At 47.0% G+C, this 22,433-nt stretch overlaps 1 protein-coding gene and 1 long non-coding RNA gene across 2 annotated transcripts; both read left to right on the forward strand.

Moving 5' to 3' along the window:
* The first annotated feature begins 5,103 nt into the window (after positions 1-5,103).
* LOC112271979 lies at positions 5,104-8,215 on the forward strand. Its single transcript, XR_002965580.1, has 2 exons — positions 5,104-5,137; positions 7,855-8,215. It is a non-coding gene; the product is annotated as an uncharacterized LOC112271979 (long non-coding RNA).
* LOC100827904 (auxin-responsive protein SAUR32) lies at positions 6,653-7,716 on the forward strand. Its single transcript, XM_003574138.4, has one exon. It carries the CDS (start codon positions 6,935-6,937, stop codon positions 7,337-7,339), a length of 405 nt encoding a protein of 134 aa, XP_003574186.1. The 5' UTR covers positions 6,653-6,934; the 3' UTR covers positions 7,340-7,716.
* Positions 8,216-22,433: the final 14,218 nt, after the last annotated feature.

A 22,433-nucleotide genomic window follows, 5' to 3' on the forward strand; every position in this document is an offset into this window, starting at 1 on the left:
ATTAGTCTCATTATCGGTGCTGCAATTCTTTGTGAAAAGAACCGAGCATTTCTCAATAGACTTACAACTACAAGTAGCAAATCCAATGATTCTTTTCAAGCAGTCCTTAACGAATCAAATGAAACTTCAGAAAATTCAACTTTTTACCGAGTAGTTTGGAAGTAAACAAAGCTTCTTCATTTATTTGAAAACGAAGAAACAAAATGTTAATTGTAAATGTCCGGGTACTGTGCATGGATGGTGCCCGGGTAGGTCCTAGCGAAGCGCCATGTCATAATTTATGCATATGAGACACACAAAAATTAGGTGAGACATATATTAATCTGGGACCATCTTAAAATTTCTTGACGGATAGGGTTAATCACAATCACAAGAATTGGCTGATTGGATCGAATCTAACTTCTCTAAATTTCTGCAAAAGCAACATGTTTAAGGATTAATCCAACTCAATATTACAATGAACATAGCCTAAATTGTCTATACGTTGTTGATAGTAATGGGCCTAGATTGTAAAGCATATTATGTGACACGAAATTGCAATTCTATTTAAAATATGAATTAAATTAAGATAGAGATGTGGAATAAAAGGTGACATAAAATTAGTAGCAGAATTCTCATACAATAGTGTGCAATAATGACAGAGAACCTATGCCAATGCTTGGTAAAAGAAAAATTGGTTTTGCTATATGTAAGTTGCCTGACTTTTAGTTAGAGATGAGTTGTTTCCTCGACCATTGGATATGGTTTTTGGCTTTAAGATTCGGACGAACAATCAGAAAGAGAAGAGCAGTAGCGGACCTAGAAAAGAAAATCAGGTGTGGCAGAACCAACAAGTAGTGCTCAAAATTGATTAATTCATACACAAATACACATATATACTACGGAAAAATGTATAAGTTTAGGTGGATCCGCCACAGAAGAGTGAGATCACATCCAAATAATCCAATGGCTCTTATACGTCAACTTAGATTTAAGACTTTTTCTAAAAAATCAGACAACTAAGGTATAGCCACAGCGTAACATGCATAATGTCATGATCGCGACAATCTATTAACTGTAGTTGTGATATGTGTTAATGTGTAGGTATAATTATGGTGATCTAAAGGATGTGTTGTGTATATGTAATTATGAAGATCAGAAATAGGACCCACAAAATTAAAGACACGCGTGATCAAGCTGTTGGGACTAGCTTGGGAGGAGAATAAGGTATGCATCCTCTGAAAATGTCAATTGACTCTCGCGATCCAGTGCTCTTGTTATCCAGTCCACCAATTTTTCAAACGGACAGCCAGGATGGGCCGGACCCTATTGGTATAGCAGTGACCCATTTACGTATGTCCCGGTATTTCAGGAAGGCCACTGGATTTTTTATTCATTCAAAGGTACTGTTCAGGCCCACTGGAAACATGTACCGTCCCATGTCCGAACATGGACCTACACAAATGAGTTATTTTTTAATGAGAGCCAGATCGATTGGTACATGTTCATGGGCTTTTTTAAATCGGTACAACAACTTTTTGTTCTGGGCCACATCAAATAGTTGAGCCGGATAATTTGAATGAGTTGGTCCATATTTGTACTGGCACAGGTTTCGCTTCTGAGCCAGAACAAGTCAAATTCAAACTCTATATTTTCTTTCAGAGAAACATTAATGTCTCGCAGCCCATGTTGTCCAATTGGTACAGGACGGTTATCTGGGCCGGAAATAATCCATGCATCGATCCTCGGCCTCGAGAAGTAGATAGCAGCTGATTATAGTTTTGCTTGAAACAAATGAAGGATCTATGTTCTATGAACGCACATAAGCGAGGCCTGACTCTTATGGGTGTTTGCATTCGGCATGCATGCACAAGATATAACACTTCTAGCTTTGTTTCTTTAATATTATTTATTTATTTATGCTTATCACTTCTTCTCTGCCAACTATCTGCATGTCTTAGGCATGGGGCATGTTTGCCTAATAGCCGAGAGCCTCTACGGTTTGCAGAAATTATGGAACACATGAACTAAAAAACATAGAAACAAGATGTCATGTGCTGTAAATTTCTACAGGATTTTAAAACATAAGGATTTTTTAGTTATGCCTTTGGAATTTAAATAAAATAAATCTAGGCATTATGGACAAATGGAGAGACCAAGAGAGTGGAGGGAGATATAGAGAGAGACGAATGTGTCCTGGACTTATAAAAAATAGATTTAAACTTATATTCGATCTCCTAAGAAAATGGGATCATAGTAATGCGCACTGTAGTATTCAGCAATCACTATCCTATGTCCAAATAAATCTTCTAACAAAAAGTTCCCTAAAGTAAGTTCTACAATCCTAACAAGCTCTAAAGATGACATACTGAAATCAGTTTGCTCAGTGATAATGATGAATGGCTGAATTTTTTAAACATGATTATATATACATCTCCTGCGCAACTGCGCATGACATCGTGCTAGTTTAAAAACAAATGAGAAAATGCATATACATAGTAATTATTTAATTAGTTTTTTTATTTCTCTGTTGATTGAAAAGTAATATTTCTAAATTACCGCCGCGGCGAACCATACAATCTAAACATGAGATTTGTGCAACTACAGAAGGATGAGAACATCTTGATGTGGCGACTATCAACACCTACAGGAAAATAACTATTTCTAAATCTGTTTTTTTTTTCTTGAGCGAAATTTCTGAATCAGTTGAACTAAAAAAATGTACACTGGTGATCTCATTCTTTTTTTTTTTTTGAGAAACTCTGGTGATCTCATTCAAGACACCTGAATTTCAGGAAGGAAATTTGAAAGAATTAATCAAAACGATTACCCAAGGCCCAATACTTCACAAAACATGAAGCTGAGCCCAGTTCATAACAAAGCTGACCCAAAGCCTGGAGGACCACCATCGTGCTCTTCTCGAGGCTTACGCGAATGGATGCCCATAGATTTTAGGCTTCAATAGTTGAATGTCAACTCCAGCCCAGTAGCCCGTAAAAAAAACTCCAACCCAGACACGGCGCCCCCATACACCTATAGCCTTGTTTTTAAAGAAAAAGGTTTCCTAAAAAAAACCTCAAAAAAAAGTTTCCTAAAAAAACGTCTGTTTTAATTAAAAGCATTTCTAAACTGAATGCTGTACCTTAAAAAAAAAACTTCTATCCAAACAGTGTCCTTGTCTGTTCCGTTTCCTCTCGACCTCTTTCGGCAAACAAGCTCCACTCCGTCTAAAAAACACCGTCTTTCAAATCATGTTTCCAACAATCAAATTCAAAGAACAGTTATATTCGAATTTAAATTCCTAATTCTTCTCCAGCCGAGCATGTAATTTTCCAATACGGTATTATCATGCAGTACACTTTTTTTTTAAAGAAACACCACTACAGTACCACATAACTCTGCATGGGTTCGTTCCAAGGCCGAGTGAATTCCAACGTGAAAGGAGGGAAATCTGGAGAAACGAAGCGGCCCTTAACAAACGGCGCAGATTAAAATCCGGCACGCAAGCGATCGATCGATGCGCCAGCGCGACGCTTCCCTACAGGCTACCCCGCGCGCGTCCGTTTCCAGCGATGCTGTCCTTTTGACTTTCGCCGGCACACTCATGCGTGTCAGCGCCGCTCAGGTCTCTACACAGATGCAGGGCGGTCAGCACGCTAGCTAGCCTAGCCTAGACGGAGCTTGCATTGCATCCGAAGTATCGAGGCGGTAGGTTGCATACTTGCATGCATATCGCAATCCTCTGCCAGCCCACCAAAAGACACAACGGATTGTAGAACAGTAGAAACACTGGAGAGCTTTGGTGTCAGTTTACCCCAGTACGTGTTATAGTCTTTGCATTCTTTTTCAAATACATAAACCCATACCGACATACCGTTTTTAAATGAACATAAACCCATACTACCGTTTTTATAACAGAAAGAAAGAACCAGACGTCGTCTGTGTCTGTACACTGAAGAAGCTTGCAGGAGAATGTGGACTGCGTGCCAGGCATCCGGGGCAGGCAGGCCCCATCATCCCCTTGCGCCTGAAACCACAGGCGGCAACCGCCCGGCAGTTACGCGCCTGTGTGCCCTTCACCTGATCCTGCCTCCCCGAATCAATGCCGATGACATGCCGCCCATTTCCCAGTTTCCAGGCGAGTCCAGGACAAACGATCGAAGCTTACGCAAGGCGTAGTAGCAGCAGTCCTACCCACCACCTGCCATGCGCTAGACGTGTCGAAACCTGGCCTCGAAGGGCTCGAACCCTACGTATACGTGCGGCCGTGTTTACATGCACCGAACGAGAAGCTTTAGCTAGAAGCTTAGAGCCGCGCGCGCGGCGGGGGCCCCCGGAATCGATCGATCGATTCTCCCGCGGCACACATTAAGCCGTACGTTGCACCAACCATCCGCACTCGATCTCGATCACTGGCCGGCGCCACCGGGTGCGCTTCGAACCAACAGCTGTACCCGTCCGTATGCCAGTAGATGGACATGTCAACGGCGCCCGCCGTGCTCTGCTCTCCTCGATCTCCTGGCAGCAGAACCGCCGCGTGTGGCTCCCTTCCCTTCCCTTCCGGGGATGGTGCCGATGGATTCGTTCTAGATGGCCGTGGCCCGCGTGTTCCATGCATGTGGTTCCAGTCGAACGGGAACTGCGCGGTCCAGCTAAGCTAGCCGCGTTTCGATCGATCGAGCAGTACTCCAGTCCAGTGGGATCGACGCGGTCAAGTCCGGATTAAATTATGACCGTTCTATTTCTGAAATGCTCGCCCCCCTCCCTCGGTGCGATTAGACAGGTTTACCTTTGTGCTTGACTGCTTGAGCAAATGTGTCGTGCAATGCAACCGAACATAATTGTCAGCTTTTATTTGTTCGGAGCTACTAGTAGTGAATGGGATTAGACGGTAGCCGTCCAGCGCGGGGAATAATGCTGGCTGGATCGAGTTAAACCAAATCGAGAGGCCCGGGAGGCAGTTCTTCTGGTAGTTCCCCACTCAACACGGAATGACGGAATAGACATGGTCATATAACGGGCCGTACTGGTTCCAACTTATGTGGTTAAGTTGATGAAGCACTAACATATATGCGTTTTTTTGATGTAGACCGGCCGGCCAGAGGACAACAAACTTTGCATCCCCCTTTGCCACGACTCCGGCGCCCTTCTATCTCAGGTAACCCTGCACCTTGGTTTGCGACAGCGCTAGCTAGCTCCACCGTAATCTCTTATTTTATTTTTTCCACGGGAGGAATCGCGATAGAGAGAATGAGCGAAAAATCACCACCATATACACCGCAAACAATATCAAGATCTAAACCTCGAAATCTGATGGCCGGGAAAGAACGAGCGGAAACAAGAATTTTTATTGTGTTGCGCATGCGACGACGCTGACAAGTAGCACTGACATCTTGTGGTGGTGTCTCAATCCTTCACACACACAGCAGAAAAATCTCCCGGAGCTTCCGACCGGAGAATCTCTGGTTCGATTGTTTGATCGGCCTCCGGTGGTCGCTAGACTGTTACGATCGAGCGCGCGGGCCATGGTGGTGGTGATCACGGCCGTATAAGAAGAGACGAACGGCCGGGAAAGGCCGGCTTAATTAGGTTTACGTGTGCATGGTTGCATAATCTGATCGATCAGTGCACCTTTTTGCTGCATCGGAGTAGTAACCCTTAAGACGCTTGAAGCATCGCCGTAGCCAGCTTTACTCGCTCAAACGTACAAGAATCAGGTCCTCTGGCGCTAAATAACGTGTAATGGCCCCGTGACGTACGTGCTAGCTAGCTCTCGAGACGTGGACCGTTCATTAGAATAGTGCGAGAAAGAAAGAAAAAGATCCGCGGAATAATTCTAACACCACACCAGTTCATGCGCGCATGCGTGTAGGAGCCATGCAAGTGCGCCGTGAATCGTACCGCAGCCAACCTCGTGATCGATTATCATCGTTGTGCGCATGCATGCTGCATACGCGTACGATCGTGGAAATGTAAGATGTAACCGACGTGATGTACGTTTAATTCTGGAGACCGGCAACGCGCGTGAGAGCGCGAGAGCGTGACGTGTGCGTTAAGATTTTTCAATCCCTTTGAAGGCAACCATATGCTACATAAGAAATTGGATTGGACGTTGGTTACTCTATTCTATCGATCATTGTTTGAATGTAGTTACGCATGCATAGAATATTTGCGGGTCAACTTGCAAACGCAAACCCATAGCATACTCCGCCAACGAATATCCTTTTTCCTGTTTTCCACCACATCCTCCGCAACCGAACTCCTCCCAGATCCCGAAACCTACCGGCCTTATACTATAGTAGGGTCTTTCCAGCGGACAGGTACTCTACCTGGTGGCGGTCAACCCCATGCCTCCAATCCAAAGAAAACTAGAGTCGACGAAACAAAAACAAACTCCGGGACTCGATCGGGAGCGTGTGTCTTAACTGCCATCGATCCTGATCCGAACCCAGATCGCCCGTCCCTGGCCGTAACCGCCACGCCAAGGCCCGCCCGACCTGACCCGACCGACCCTGATGAATTCCTTCTCCCCAAAGCAACACGACACGCCAACACCCCAAAGCCGGAGTCCGACCGTCCCACGCCAGGCCGCGTCTCCACGGTCTTCCCGGCGCCGTGGAGGAGGCCAGCTGGTTACCAACCGCGCGGGGGGGGGGGGCGCTATAAAAGGCGGGGTTCCGTAGCCTCCCAAACCCCCTCCTCCTCTCTCTCTCGGCATCGATCCATCGCGTCATCAGAAGCGAGAAGAAAAGCATCGAAGGGTAGCCATGTCCAACGTGCCCACCTCCCTCCGCGACTCGTCGCTCACCGTGTTCCGCCTCGCAATCTCCAGCTCCGACCCCTGGCCCTTTTCTCTCTAACCCAAACACCCCTTCTTAATTCGATCCCCTTCTTCGATCTCCAATCCAACAAAACCAAATTAACCAAAGCCTTCGTCGATCTTTGCTTAATTCCGATGCCGATGCACATGAAGCAGCAGCAGCACAAGGTGTCCGGCGGCGGAGGAGGAGGAGCCATGGCCGGGACGGTGGCGCCCAAGGGGTGCGTGACTGTGCGGGTGGGCGCGGAGGGGGAGGAGCAGCGGCGGTTCGCCGTGCCGCTGGGCCACCTGAAGCACCCGCTCTTCGGGGAGCTGCTGGAGGAGGCCGAGCGCGAGTACGGCTTCAGGCACCAGGGCGCCATCGCCATCCCCTGCCGCGTCGACCGCTTCGTCCACGTCGAGCACCTCATCGACCGCGACCTCGGCCCCGCCGCGCACCAACACCTCGTCGACCTCGACAACTGCGCCGCCGCCTCCTCCAACGGCCACGGCCACAGCCACCACCACCTGCCGCGCTTCGTCGGCTGCTTCCGCGCCTGATCGACCATCGGGCGCTGATTTCACGGTCGATCCCCATCTTTCTGTTTTTTTTTTCCTCTTTAGGGCGGGCTGTCTGGTTGGTTGGTCAAGTAGTAGTTCTTGCTGGTTTGTTGTTTCGCCGTCCGTCTGTTCTCGCCGGCCGTCGGTATGTCTCGGGTGTATGCTAGTATTGGTTTAATTTGTGCTGGGAGAAAAAGAAAACGCAGGACGATCTCGACCGATCGATGTTGATGATGATGATAAATTTAGATCTCAAGTGTAAAGATAGGAGAATATTGTTAGCTTAAATCTTACTACTGTACTAGCTAGCAGTCTTCTGTTCTTGTGTGAATGTGCTTTGATGCTTTCCGCAGAAAAAGCGGCTGTGTTTGTGCGAATTGTTTACCTACACGATTAGCACCAATAACGGGTTGAATCAAGCTAGCGCTGCTTAATGAATATACGCTCGATCGTAATCAGCTGCATGGGGGAGCCGTTGACGGGGAACTATCCGCTGATTAATTCCCACTTCTCAGGAAACTTCGCGACAATCAAGTTGTGGATGTCGACCACCGCGCGAGATTTCTTTCTCATCCAGCAGTTTAATTCCTTTTCATGGGGAGTAGAATACTGGGAATGACGATTTGTACACCAGAATAAAAGGGGGGGAGGGGGGAATCTCTTTGTACAATATCTAGTGGAGTAGCACAAATAAATACATGGCATAGATCAGACGGCACAATTAACTAAAATTGATATGCATCATGACATGCATATATATCCTCTTCCCACCTTGTTATCATATTCTGTCGTATACTTGGGTAATATTTGGGGGTTGCTTCCAGTCTATTCAGATCAACCTGCCACAATGCTTAAAATAACACCAATTATTCAATATATTTTCGGGAGGCTGTCATCACTGGATAATCAAATTGTGTCTTAGATGTTGCTAATTTAACTAAAGAATAATTTTAGATGACTATGAAGGTTAATTTGGATAAGTCTGCTGTGCTTCTTAATTTGGGGGCCGGCTGCTACTAAAAAGATTACTCTTTATACACGCCCTTTCCATTACTAACCGGCCACTTTTGAATTAGTCCATTAGATTTGGAAAGATGATCTGCCTGTGCTACCCGGCCAGATATATTGGCGTAAATGGCGGTAGCAGTTGGGGGCAGCTAGGTTTGACTTACGTATGCATGCGGTTGGATTCCACAAGAATATGGTGGTCAAATAAGGCTTGTATCCACACGCCTACCAGCTTGGATCGAAGTGCAAACGGAGAATTGCTCAACCAGACGCCATGCCTTTTGGAAGAAATGACCAGTTTAATTTGCATCGATTTTTTCCCGTGGATTACTAAATGCTAAAGAGAGCAGTTTCTATGGGCACATATAATTAACCACCATGACGCGTGTCAGCCAAAATATAATGCTGCCGCGCGCTTGATGGAGTCACCCTTGATATATTTACAAATTTCTACTAGCGCACATTTAGCCTTCTGATATCAGGGATTCCTGATGAGTTTAGAATATCAAGGGAAACATGCAAGAGCGAGACTCTTTTCTAGAGTGCAACACCAATACGTCAAGATCCTTCCTAATTGACTAGCGCCATGGGCATGACAACACCTTGCATTGTCTAAGTTTGCGAATTATAGAATTTAATTCATGCTAGTTGGCTCCTAAATGCAACCGATGTTTGAAATAATGCATGGTTTTTACATGGACCTAATAAATTCTTGCGCAAGACCCGACACTAAAATTATCGTCTGAAGAGGCAATGACGATCAAAGGTGAGTAGCCACGCAAAGCAGTGCCCATAATCTTTATCGTCTGACACCCGTATAGGTCTTTGATTGTCAGTGAAAGATGAAAGACTACGGGTGCGTTTGGTTTCCTGACAAGTAAAAATGGATAGGGATAGACATGGATGGGGATATCCCTGCCCGTGTTTGATTGCTTAAGTTGGATGAGCCCGGCTTCTGTTTGGCTTAGATGGATGAGTAATGGATGGCATGCTATAGGTCCCACCTGTCAGTGGGTCAACTTTTATTTTTACTGTTCTTCTTCCCTTTCCTCTGCCTCTGCACAACACTAAAAACCATACCAAGCCGCCATCGGCCAACCCGATGCTGCACCGCCGTGCGCGGCCGCCCCCTTGCGCGCTCAGCCAGCCGCCTAGTCATGCCTCCGCTCGCCTGCAGCGCACGGCCCGCGTACTGACCGCGACACTGCTCGCCTGCACCCACGGTCCGCCTCCTGCGGCTGACCTCGATTCCAATGGGATTCGGGGTCGGGGATGTCTGGGAAGACGCCGGAGTCGAGGAGAACCGAATTGAGGTGGCGGTGGACGGGATTGAGACGTCGACGGTGTGAATCGGGGCTGGGGCCGACCGAATTGAAGGGGCGGCTGGAAGTGAGGACTGCGGCGGCTTGACGTCCAAATCGGAGTTAGGCGGGGGGCTCTGCTCTGCACTCTCAGGGGAGGAGGGAGGAGGCGGGGAGCTCCTCGGCGATGCGGGGTGCGGAACCAGCCCGTAGATGGCAGCTGCCGGAGGGAGTAGGCGTTGGAGCGCTCCTCGGCGGTAGAGGGCGGGGTGCGGGACCAGCCGACAGCGCGTGTCGGAGCTGTAGACGGCGGGTGGCGGTCGGTGGGGATGAGGACGAGCGGCATGACGGATGAAGAAATATAGAAAAGAGAGAGAAAAACGGTTTGGGAGGAGGCGTGCGGGAGGGTGTACGAGCCCACCCGCCAATTTTTTCAGATATGGCCATCCAGGATATTGGAGGTATATTTTTTTTGGTTGGATGCCCTCAACCACCCCATCCAGTTAATCAAACGAGGGACATCCATTAAAAAGGTGGATATCCCTATCCCATCCACGGTTGTCTAGGCAACCAAACGCACCCTACCACTCTCCGTTGACCTACTGCATGGCAGACAAAGGGATGTCATAAGACTCATTAGTGCCAAGCGTATCAAGAGAGATTGGTTGTGTGGGAGGCGAGTTTCTCTCGTAAAAGGGGCGTCTCCTTGTATAGAGTCTTTCCTAGAACAACCCATTAAACATCGTGGCTTTGATCTGCCTAATAAGGCTCAAGAGTCATACCCCCACCCCACCCACCCCGAGATTTCTCCAATTGTGTTGCAACATGATAAACCGATTTGTCTGTTTGCACACATGAGAGTCTGTGCATGTGCAGATAAGGTAAAACCGCACACGACAAAGGAAGATGCAATTAGTACACCACGAGCTATCGTTGCGAAGTCAAAAGTCACGTGTAACATATAAATATGACTATATGAGTGAGCAATTGAGTACGAACTCGTATGTGATGCGTCTCATATTTTCTCTCTCGTCTAAGGTATCAGAGTGTGGTTCCTTGTATGCTGGTCAGTGAGAGACTAGACTTTGCATGCTTATTTGAATAACAGCGCACAAAAATCCCATGTGTTCTAACAACCGCAACCAAAGAAAAGTCCAAAAAAAATTTGTAATGTTTCGCCTACGAGTAAATAATCAGCCGCTTGGTTGATTTTCATAAAAGAAAAGTGCGCAACAAATCCTACAAACTTAGTTTCAGCCAGGAAGTCCGAAATTTGGTCATTTACTTTGATTCAAGACTCACCAAATTTTATCCAAGTCCACACATACAATGTTTTCCGGGAACAATTAACATATGGAGTAATGGTTTTTAGATTTTATTTGTAGGAAGGTATTGCGTCAAAACCGTCATGATAAAGAGCAAGAAAATATGGTCGTTCTAGGTTGATAAGTCTGAAAAATGATAATTTTTCCCATCGGGGAAGTCGTCACTTGCAGCACGAAGCTGATCAACTGACTCTGCTGATTCGTGTGTGTGGTCAGACGTATCTGTCAAGGGAAGGGAAGGGAAGGCACACACCAGGTCATCGTTGCACATAATGACAAACCTCAGCTTTTATACTTAACAAGTTCCATAATCGCGAAAAAAGGACGAGGAAGGACACCACCATGCCGCGCCAGAGAAAAAAGACAAAAGGAGAGGCCATTAGGCCTCTAAGTGGAGCCGCTAATCATGAAGAAATGTGGCGCACCTGTGTGTTGAAAGCCGGGAATCGAGGAGGAGGTGGTCTTTGTAGGCTTTTTTTTATACGGCAGTGATGCTGGAATGGCATCGTGACAAATCAATAGCACTGCCAACGCTGCTACAGAAATTTTTATTAGTAACGGTCAAAAAACAGCATCAGTAACGGGCGGGGCCGCCGTTGCTACCTTCCTGCCTGTAATGATGTCCATCATCAGTGGCGGGCGCTCCAATCGTTACTGATGATGCCCATCATCAGTGACGGTCACGTTTCCGCGTCCTTCACTGATGATAGTATCATCAGTAACGGTCGTTGTGTCCCATCAGTGTCGGGCGAGTGACCGACACTGATACGTTTTCAGTAATTAAAAACAAATTAAATCCATAGAAAATACACATCACATATATTTCGAATACACAGAGAATACATAGCACATCACATATATTTCGAATTAAAACCACAGCCACATCATTTAAAGCATACAAATCTATATAAAGCCGCATCATTTAAAGCATATAAAGCATACAAATGTATCTCACTTCACGACATTGATTACAAAGATTCAAAATTTCATAGCAAAATCAAGTTTGAAGCTATTGTTGTGGGTGAACCCTAGTAACCACTTGTTCCACGCGTTCGTGGAAGTCCCCACTAGGCTTGATGACCTCATTGTTGAGATGGCCAAACTCATTTTGGATATTATATACGATCCATTTAGGTCGGTGTGCCATTGTCATTCGGGGCCGCCAGTACTCTTCGGCAGCCGTGATTGACCCCTTCCACTCAGGTTTGAACATGCTAGCATTCTCCATAAGGATGTGACAGCAGTAGTACCCACAGTACACAGTGCCGGGCGGCTGTTGATTGCAAGGGAACCTGTGGTTGTGGTGTGGTTCGTTTTTATATCCTTTACCAGCTAGTTTTCCCTTGCTCGCAACTTTAACGAGTGATTTTGATGGGTTTCCAGTAGCGACCTCGAACACCCATCTGTGGAAGTAGTGAATCGAAATAGTATACCGTCGACCAAGGCAAACAAATGAGTAGTGTCACCCAATGGTCTCTGTTTTAAGAACAAACAAACTTTACTAACTAAGGGTGTATAAGAAAGACTGAATTAAAAAAAACAAATGGTTCCATATATAAATTCAACTTACTCCAAATTAAGGAAGAAGAGGATAAAGTCGTGGTCATCGTATTTCTCCAGACATTCCAGCAAGTATTTACACGCTAGAGTTCTTGAGTGCTCATTTTCTGGCTCTAGACCGATGTCACCGTAGTCGAACACTGCATGGTCTAGAATGACTACATTTTTTACCTCCATTCGCCGCATTTCTCTTATTTGGTAAGCAGATCACAGCCTTAAGAGGTTGATATCAAGCTTTTGACGCTTGAAGAGATGGAACAGTTCGTTGAACTCCACACCAAAGGTTATAAGACGTTTCTGAATGCTCCCAGTTTCTTGGTCAAAGAAGCCATAGTCTCGTGGGATTCGAACATTGATTTGTTGGGCATGCTGTTGAGAACTAGCTCATGCTTGCATGTAGAACTGATGAAGCTCTTGCATCTCTCTCGACACGGCACGCAGGGAAGCTTCGGTGAGCATCGGTCTTCCGGGATAGTAATTAAGCACCCGGTCAAACTCCCTAGCCACGAAATAGGATCCGTCTTCGAATCTCTTGCCTTGACGGGGGTTCTTCATGAGAACATCAGGCCTATTGTCTTCCCACACTCCAGTTATTTCAGGCACATAGTGCATCTCATCTTGGTTGACATTCGAGTAGTCCTTGCTGGTCTTGCCGCCGCGTCCCCTCTTTTTATGCCTCCTCATATTGTCCCAATCCTTTTGCTCCTCTGCCTTGTACTTGCCATCAATCTTGTGGCCACACATGGACTTAGCGACACCCAAGAGAGAGAAGGTAGGAGGGATGCTTCGAGCCTGTGCCGACCCTGTGGTCTGGCTATCTTTAAGCTGTGGAGGCAACGACATTGCCCGCTCTTCATCTCCGTCGGCATCGACAGGAGGCAGTATCCTAGGGGAAAGGCCGAGCAGCGATTGAGAAGTACCTCTGTGGGCGGAGGGAGATGGAGTCAAAGAGGGCCGGCGCTGGTTGTAGAGAGATACCAAGCTCCTAGGCCACATTATGCGGTAGTTTGGACAACCGCCTAGGATATCCACGCCTTTCTCCGGAGGTAGCGGGATAGCATAATCACGATGCTCCTCGACGACGGAGTCCACCATCACACTCACTTGTGTGTCGTTCAGAAGAATGCCGTGCACCAGTGGCGGTGATTGCCTGGGCATCAGGCGTCCAATGGCGCCTACAGGCTTCCCAGGCTTTTCTACGTGAATACGACACTTCACCAGGGCCTGTGTGTAACAAAAAGAAGGCATATGTGTGTAAGATCTTTATTCATGAAGGTAAGGAGTGAAAAAGAGTTTGAAAAGCATGCTTACAAGGATGTTGTCGCTCGGACCCGGATCGTTATCCCGGATGCCCTCGCTTGGGTCCGGTTGGCTAGCGGGGGGGTTGTCCATGCTAGGAGCCGGGCTGTAACCTGGGGTGTAGGTGTCATCTTCGTCCATACGTGTATCGGAGGCGGCGGCGCTCTTCAGCGGGGTGCTCTTTCGCGGGAGAGGAGGAAGAGGAGGAAGGAGGTTCCTCAGACCGTCCAATCCTCCCCCGAGTATGGCGTCAAGGGCGGGGTGATCTTTGGTCAATGCCGACACCAAATGATGGACAGCTTGCACTGCATATTCTCTAAACACCTCTTGACACACCATAGATGCCTGCTCTCGCGCCTCCGCCTTAGCTTGTTCTATTATTTCAGCACTAACGGGGGTCTTTTTCTGGACCCTGCTTCGCTTCGGAGGAGGTGGGAAATAATCATCCCGGCAAGCCCCTTCGCGTTCCCCTAGTACACGGCCTGTGTGCTCAGCCTTTTGCAACCCAACGGTCACAGCCGACTCCCACCTCTTGCTCTGCACGGAGTTGGCGGAGTATTCTGACCTCTTGCTCTCCTCCCATTTGTGGGATTTTCCTGTTATCATAAGACAGGACCAACGTGCGTATATATGGATGAGTGTAAGACACAACGTGAGTAATTGGCTCAATGCCCGCCCACTCCTCTGGTGTCATGTGCTGACGTGCATGTTTTCTAGCACGTTTATCCTCCAGAATGTAATGCACTGGAGGCACCCTGCCTGTCGCCTCGAGCATTCGGTCCTGCTTGCGCCAGATCTTCCTCTTCCCCTCTTTCCCTGCACTCCCTAGCCTGTGGTTCAACGGCTTCTTTGTGCGCAGCGCCCTCATACGTTCACTCTTCGCAATGAAGGAAGGCTCAGACGATTCCTTCTTGAATTTTTCCCATTCAGCCTCATCAGTTATCGACGACCATTTCTTCTTGACGATGGCATATGGTTTGTCCATCCACTTTCTAGCGGTGGTTTTCCAAGTAGCAAGACCATTCCGCAATGCTATGTTGATCGACGCTCGGAATCGCTCGCGCCACTTGTCACTGACTTAGAACCTCCTTTCAACGTCCGCTATGCACGTGTTTCTAACGACTTCAGAGATGTCATTCCACTCGTCGGTGATCTTGCAATATTTACGTGCAATGGCTCCACAGGTGGTTGCGAAGGCCTTTTATGCCCTCTCAGGCGACTCCGGGCGGCCTCTGTCAGAATGTCAGGTGACCATGTAAAACTCCTTCAAGTTGTGACTCCCCCTCGGCGTCTTCTTCCTTGGCTTCTTAGCCGTAGAAGCGGTTGGCTGTCGCTCGTTGTCTTGCTCTTCTGAACCAGAGCTATGATCGCCGCTAGAGCTGGCAATTTGCTCTCCCGATGAAGACTCCTCATCGATACAATATACCTGCTCAGGAGCTACGTCCTTAAGAACTGATTTCTGGCTACTCTTGCCCATTTCGTACATATGCTATCAAAACCATCAAATATATATCGGCCAAAAATTTCGGCATGACCTATTCTAAAAAACTAGCAATTTTTGTCTACTAGGAGATCGAAACCTGTATAAAAAACCCACTCGCATATGTACCCCCTCGGCACGATGGCCGGCCCCTTCTCCAATGACCCGACACGATGGTCGGGTCAACAATTCACATAAATGAAGCACTTTCCAAAGCGGCAGCAGCAAAAAATCGAAACACCTAGCTAAAATCATATATAGCATGTATATAACATATAAACAACATGTATATAGCATATAAACAGCATGTATCTAGCATCAAATCGATATAGTAATGTCATAAAAGAAATAATTACAATAACCCATATACATGGAATAGCTTTCAAACAACCAATCTTTGAACAGCATGTACATATAGCATATAAAACACCTAAAATAAAAACCTAATTAAATCCTAATCCCAATTAAACAAATATAAACAACATGTATATCAAATTCCAATGCATGTATATCAAATTCCAGCATGTATATCAAATTCCAGTGCATGTATATCAAATTCCAGCATATATATGTTTGACTAACAGTAGATAGTCTATTAGGGGATAACATGCATGACCCAAAACATACATGCATGCATACTGCATCTTCAAGCAGGTTTAACAAAATAGCCTAAATGATAAAAAAAAAACTTTAACTAATGGAGATCATAACCCTAACCCTAACCCTAAATCAGAGGAGATCAGGGAGGGAGGCAGAGGAAAGGGAGGCAGAGGCGCGCACTTGGGGTTGAGGAGGAGGCGTCAGGCTAGGTGAGAGGAGGCGGCGGGGTCGGCGGCAGCAGTGGCGGCGGCCGGAGGGCTCGGGGCGGAGGCTTGGGGAGGACGTGGGCGGGGTCGACGGCGGCAACGGCCGGAGGGCGTCGGGTCGGGGGCGTCGAGCTCGGGGCAGCGGAGGAGGTCGACGGCGCGGAGGAGAAGGACGGCTGCGGCGGCGCGGAGATCCGGCAGGACTTCGCCCACGCTAGGGTTAATCGCCTACTGCTGGTCGCTCTGTGTTGAGGACGTGCGGGCGGAATAACCCTAAAGAGTGTTAAGTGTTCCTTTATATACCCTAGGATCATCAGTAATAGGCGTGTAAGGGAATCGACTGTTATTGATGTTCCTTCAATCATTAGTAACGGGCGGGATACACAACGACCGCCACTGAAGTGCTCCGATGAGCAATGCCCAACAACTCATCAGTAATGGTCGCCTGGTTACTCGACCGTTACTGATGTGTGCCTATACTCATCTGTAACGGACGAGTAACTAGGCGACCGTTACTGATGTGTTCCAATACTTGTTGAGCTTTGTACCAATTTAAATTATACGAACGTTTAAAAAAATTAAAACCTGTCCTTTTGAGTGTTTTAGAACATGTACTTGTCACATTCAATAGATGAAACAAAAAAGTGAAAGTTTGATGAATAAATTCATGCATTTTGTCTAGTATTTGTGCTAAATTTAATTTAAAAAATTCATCACATAATACCTATAATTTTGGATTGAATTTTTGGGAGTGATAAAGCCATGTACTAACATGCATGCACAAAAGTACATCGATCACACATAATTTCACTTAGTACAAAGTTTGCTTTCAAATTCAGTACAAGTACATTACAATGTGACTACTAGGCCTTCTCCTTCCTTCGATAAGTCATAACTTGACTCCTCGCAGTAGTGCTTCTGAGGTAGGGTTTTTGTGGTACTTCCTCGTTCTCGGTCCCATCACTTCTTCTTTTCCCTCTCCTTTTCCTCGTTAATATCGTGCATTCCGCTTCTTCGTCATCTGCGGCGGTCGTCGGATCATGGAAACCTTTGTAGTCCACTCCAACAATGCTTATTTTCCCTCTTCTTACTACGACGCGGCCTTTATTTGCTGGGTCGTCTATGTAGAATATCTGCTTGCATTGTTTAGCAAAGACCCATGGTTCCTCTCTTGCCAGGATTTTTCTCACGTCAACTTGTTTACGAGGGATCTGAGGAGGTAGCACCATCGTCGTGAACCTGTGACTTTCTTCTTTGTCACATTTGGTCCATCTTACACGGAACATTGGGATCTTTGTGATCGAGTACTCCAATTCCCATATCTCCTCGATAACGCCGAAAAACGCTTTGGTTTTGCTGTTGTCGTCGGTCGTGGTCTCAGAAGTCATGACTACACCACTATTTTGATACGTGCTTTTACGGTCCTGAGACGCAGTGTAGAAGTTATAGCCATTGATCGCATATGATTGCCAAGTAGAGACGTGGTAAGCAGGTTCCCGTGACAAACATGCAACCGTCTTTTCAGATTCATTGGCCGTCTCCCTACCATACCAATAACTCTTCAACCACATTGCGAATGTTTTACTGTGCTCCCAGTGGATCCAGACTTCTCCTCTTTTAGGATTTTCATTTCGCAGTTGTTGCATATGCATTTCTTGATAAGGCCGGCAACAATTGACAGTTTGCAACACAACCGAATGTGCTCTTTCAAAGTCAGCTTCCCTTCCTCTTCCATAGACATTAAGGAATATATGTTCAAGGCCACCTTCGCCATCGAGCTTGCCCTTGTGCCGTGATTCGGGAACACCTATTGACAGCCAACCAATCAGTGCAGAACTCGATGTACTCTTCTTCCCTAAAGCCTTTCACGATGCTACCTTCCGGACGCGATCTGTTACGAACGTAGCGCTTCAGAACCCCGTTGTATCGTTCAGGGCCATACATGTTATGCAGGAACGAGGGCCGTAGGGACAAGATCTCATCACATATGTGGATCATTAGATGGACTATGATATCGAAGAATGATGGAGGGAAGAACATCTCGAGTTTGCACAAAATCTGTATCATACTATCCTGCAGTATCTGGCATCGTCTAACGGTGATTGACTTCTGCGAGATGCTGTCAAAGAAGTCAGAAAGCTTCATGTTTGTCTCCTTGATGTGCGGCTCCATGATACCTCTGATTGCGACTGGAGGTAACTGAGTGAGTATGACATGGCAGTCGTGAGACTTCATGCCAGATAGCTTGTGACTCTTCATATCAACTAGATGCTTGATGCTCGACGAGTAGTTCGATGGAACTTTAATGCCCTACAGGCACTGGGACATCGTATGCAACTCGTCTTTGTACAGGTTGTAACATGCAAGACAACACCATGTGGTCACCGTCATGAAACCATTCTTGTCGGCTGCCGACACTTGATCTTTGCCCCACAACTCTTTTCTGATAGACACGAGTTCCAAGTCCTTCCGTGCATCGGATCCATCTTTCATCTTCTCTGGAATGTCCATCAGCAACCCCAGCACGCTCTCGCATACATTTTTCTCCATGTGCATGCCATCTATGCTGTGGCGGCATTCTAAATGTGCCCAGTACTTCAGGTCCCAGAATACGGACCTCCTTTTCCACATGACGCCTTCAGGTTCCTTATATTTCTTTGCAGCAATCTTTCCGGGGACAACTTCAAGATCGTTTACAATTTCGAGGATTTGCATACCAAACTTCTCTTTCGGCGTTGTCCCATGCTCCGTCTTCCCATTGAACCTTTCCTTGTCATCCCTCCAAGGGTCTTTAGGATCCAACCATTTACGGTGGCCCATGTAAACAATTTTGGATGAAGCGGGCAACTTCTCTGATGTCGTGTTTTCCCCGCACTTTGTACAGGCCTTGTAGCTATGTGTCACCTGGCATGAAGTATTTTCATTCGCGGGGTAGTCATGCACGCAGGTCAGAAGCGCTGCTCTCATCATGAAGTACTCCCTCCTGTTTGCGTTCCAAACCACTCTGCCAGAGTTCCAAAGCTGCTTCAGCTCATCCTTCACTAGCTGCAGATACACATTTAGGTCAGCTTCCAGCTGCTTTGGACCCTATATGAGCATGCACAGGTGGATGTATTTTCTCTTCATGATTAACCATGAAGGAAGGTTGTAGACAAACAAGATCACTAGCCATGTCCTGTGCTTGTTGTTCATGTTTCCGAAAGGATTTATCCCGTCAGTGAGCATTATATTCAGTACTTTTCGTGCGCATTTTCAGAGTTTTTCACTGCTTAAATTCTTCTTTTCACTCCTGAAAGTATGTTAAAGTAACAGATTCCACTCCAAAGAGGCAATTACAATCTTCAATTCTTTATATGCAGGAAGGGGCGAAGAAGGCCCAGAAACTTCAATTAATTAGGCTGAGCACCTCACTCAACATTAAGAAGGACTTTACAAGGAGAAGAATGTTAGCAGCAGGGATCAACTTGGGCACTAAAGAAAATAATTAGAGGACTAAAAGGCAAAAGGGGAGTCACTCCATGGCCATGTGCCGGTGGCTTTTCCAGAAGGACCAAAAAAAAAGGGGAGCTCTGCTTCTTTTGGGGGAGGGGAGACAGATCGAGAAGAGGGAAGACAGATCGAGAAGAGGGGAGGAGATCAGAAAAGAGAAGAAGGGAGGAGAATGGAGGTCGCGGCTGGAGATCCGCCTCACCGCTAGGCTGCTCGTCCACATCATCATCAAGCTCGAGTATTTGTTCTGCATCTTCCCGATCCGGCTTCCTCTGCTTCTCCTGCTTCGCCGCTTCAACAACTTGGCGATAAATCTCTGAACCCTCTTCTACAGCAGCTCTTTGGTGACGAAGTCCAACCACTCTTTCCCTTCCCTTGCTCTTTTGCTGATCTTGTTGTACTTGCATTTGGAAAGATAAATCGTGTGAAACTTGCTGCTGTTCGTGTTGCTTCTTGTAAGACAGAAACCTGCAAGAATTTGATAACCTGTGTTTTGTTAGCCCTCTTGCTTCCTCAGTTCTTTAGTTTCAGTAATTAGTGAGTCATATCTTTACTGCTTGTTATTATTTCAGAAAAATACCAAAAACATTAGACAAGTTTATTTTTCTGTTCGTGGTTCATATAGTTTCTTTATGCTGTCCGTAATTTAGACTCAGAGTAAACCTGTTACTTGAGTTCACTAAAGTGCAGTTCAGAGCTCTTTTGTCACTACTTTTAAACACCAGTTTGTGTGAGTCTAGCTTTGGGAGTTTGCTTAATATTTGTAACTCAATCCCTGTGGAGAGAACGACATATCACTGTAAATTTTGCATCGATCAAGTGCTGAGACCGAGCCTCAGGTTTCTGGGCTCCTCCACTGAGTCCCATCGGCAGGGTGTCTTAGGACCCCAGGTTCCTCCACACAGTAGTGCCCGACAGGATCGAATGCTGCCTGCGCCGGATCGTGATGGACGAGATACCTCGCGTACTTAATGTTCTGCATCCAACGCTCAACTCGGCCACCTGCCGTAAGATACCATATAGTCTTTGCCGGCCTACCCTTCATCACTTCTTCCCCATCGTCTTCGCTAGCTCTGGCGTTTTTCTTCTTGTATCTCGATGCACCGCATATGTGGCAGCTCTCATGGTTCTTGTACTCTCCAATGTATACCATGCAGTCGTTTGGACATGAATGATGTTTCACACAATCTAATCCAAGCGGGCATGTAATCTTCTTCGCCTCGTATGTGCTCTTGGGCAACTTGTTTGGCTGTGGAAAAACCGAAGCAAGGTAACTCAACAAGTCCGTGAAGCCCTTGTCTGACCAACATGATGCTGCCTTCAGTCTCAAAAGTTTGAGCGTTACTTCGAGCACGTTGTTTTCTTCGCCAGCTCCTTCATACAAGGGTGTGTTTGGGTCCTCCAACAATTTTTTGAACTGAGCACACTCTGTTTCATCTTCGGGTCCTCCAGCTGGTCTCGTAGTTACGGGTCATCTAGCATTTCGGCAATCTTGCCACGTGGAGCTCCTTCACGTTCCACATTAGCCTCCTCATCGACCTTTATTTCTTTCTCGAAATCATTCGCCAGATCATACCGCATGACATGATCATCTTTGCTACCGCTACCGACATCAACCGCATCCTCCCCGTGACAAGTCCAGCGTGAATAACCTTCCACAAAACATGATGCCAACACGTGCATCTGAACATCTTCAGGCTTCATCATGCATGTATTTCCACATTTGCGACATGGACAACACATCATCACAAGTCTTTTTCTTTCCATATCATCTTTGGCGACCCAAAAAAAACCGTCCATTCGGTTATCCATCGAGCATTGATTCTTTCCATGTGTCCTTCGATCTACAACACAATACACAAGAAAATACAAAGCAAAATAGTTAGCCTAATAATTAACAAGGGGATTAAGGGGTTTACTAAAAATTTGAAATTTGAAGTTAGGGAGTTCCAAATTGGACACATTTAGAGAGAACTTGGAGGCCGGAGAGAAAGATCAGGAGTGAGAGAGAGCTTGCAAGGGAGAGGGAAGCTCGGGGTGACGACGAGGAGCTAAAAAATTGGAGCTTCATGGCCAACGCGAGAGAGAGATAGAGGGAGAGGGGGAGAGAGAGAGCTCGCAGGGGGAGAGGGGTAGCTCGCAGGGGCCGTGCCGGAGACGGAGCAGCCGCGCGCGAGCGCTGGCGGCCGGCCGGCTAGATCTAGGAACAAAAACACCGCTACAGGAGGACGGCCGGGGGAGAAAGAGAGAGTACCTGCTGGCTGACGCCATGGGAAATTTCGGCAGCGCATTTGCCGTCGCCGGAGGAGAAGGCGCCGCAGCTGGCTTGTGTGCAGACGCGCAGCGCGACCAGCTGCGTGCTTTGTTTGATCGTTTTATATGTGCCAGCTATCAGTGGCGGTCGGAACATCCGCGACCGTTACTGGTAATAGCGTCTACATCAGTGACGGTCGCTACCTGGGAGACCGCGAGTGATGTACCTCTCATCAGCGGCGGTCGGGCCACAATCGACCGTTACTGATGTCTGTGGGAGATTAGTGGCGGGCGCGTTCGGGTGACCGTTAGTGATGTACCACTCATCACTAACAGTCGACCATTCATCGACCGCCACTGATGACTCTCGCGAGGAATGACGGTACATCATTGGCGGTCGCCTCGCGCGACCGTCACTGATGTATGGCTGGGCGGGGACGGACAGACCTCCATCTGTTCATCAGTGACGGTCGGAGCCGCGACCGACACTGCTGTTATTTATCAGTAATGGTCGCGCCCGACCCGTTACTGATGGGCCGTGAGATATAGACCGTTTTGTAGTAGTGCAATGCA

This window comes from Brachypodium distachyon, chromosome 3 (assembly GCF_000005505.3).
Source record: "Brachypodium distachyon strain Bd21 chromosome 3, Brachypodium_distachyon_v3.0, whole genome shotgun sequence".
Taxonomy (NCBI): domain Eukaryota; kingdom Viridiplantae; phylum Streptophyta; class Magnoliopsida; order Poales; family Poaceae; genus Brachypodium; species Brachypodium distachyon.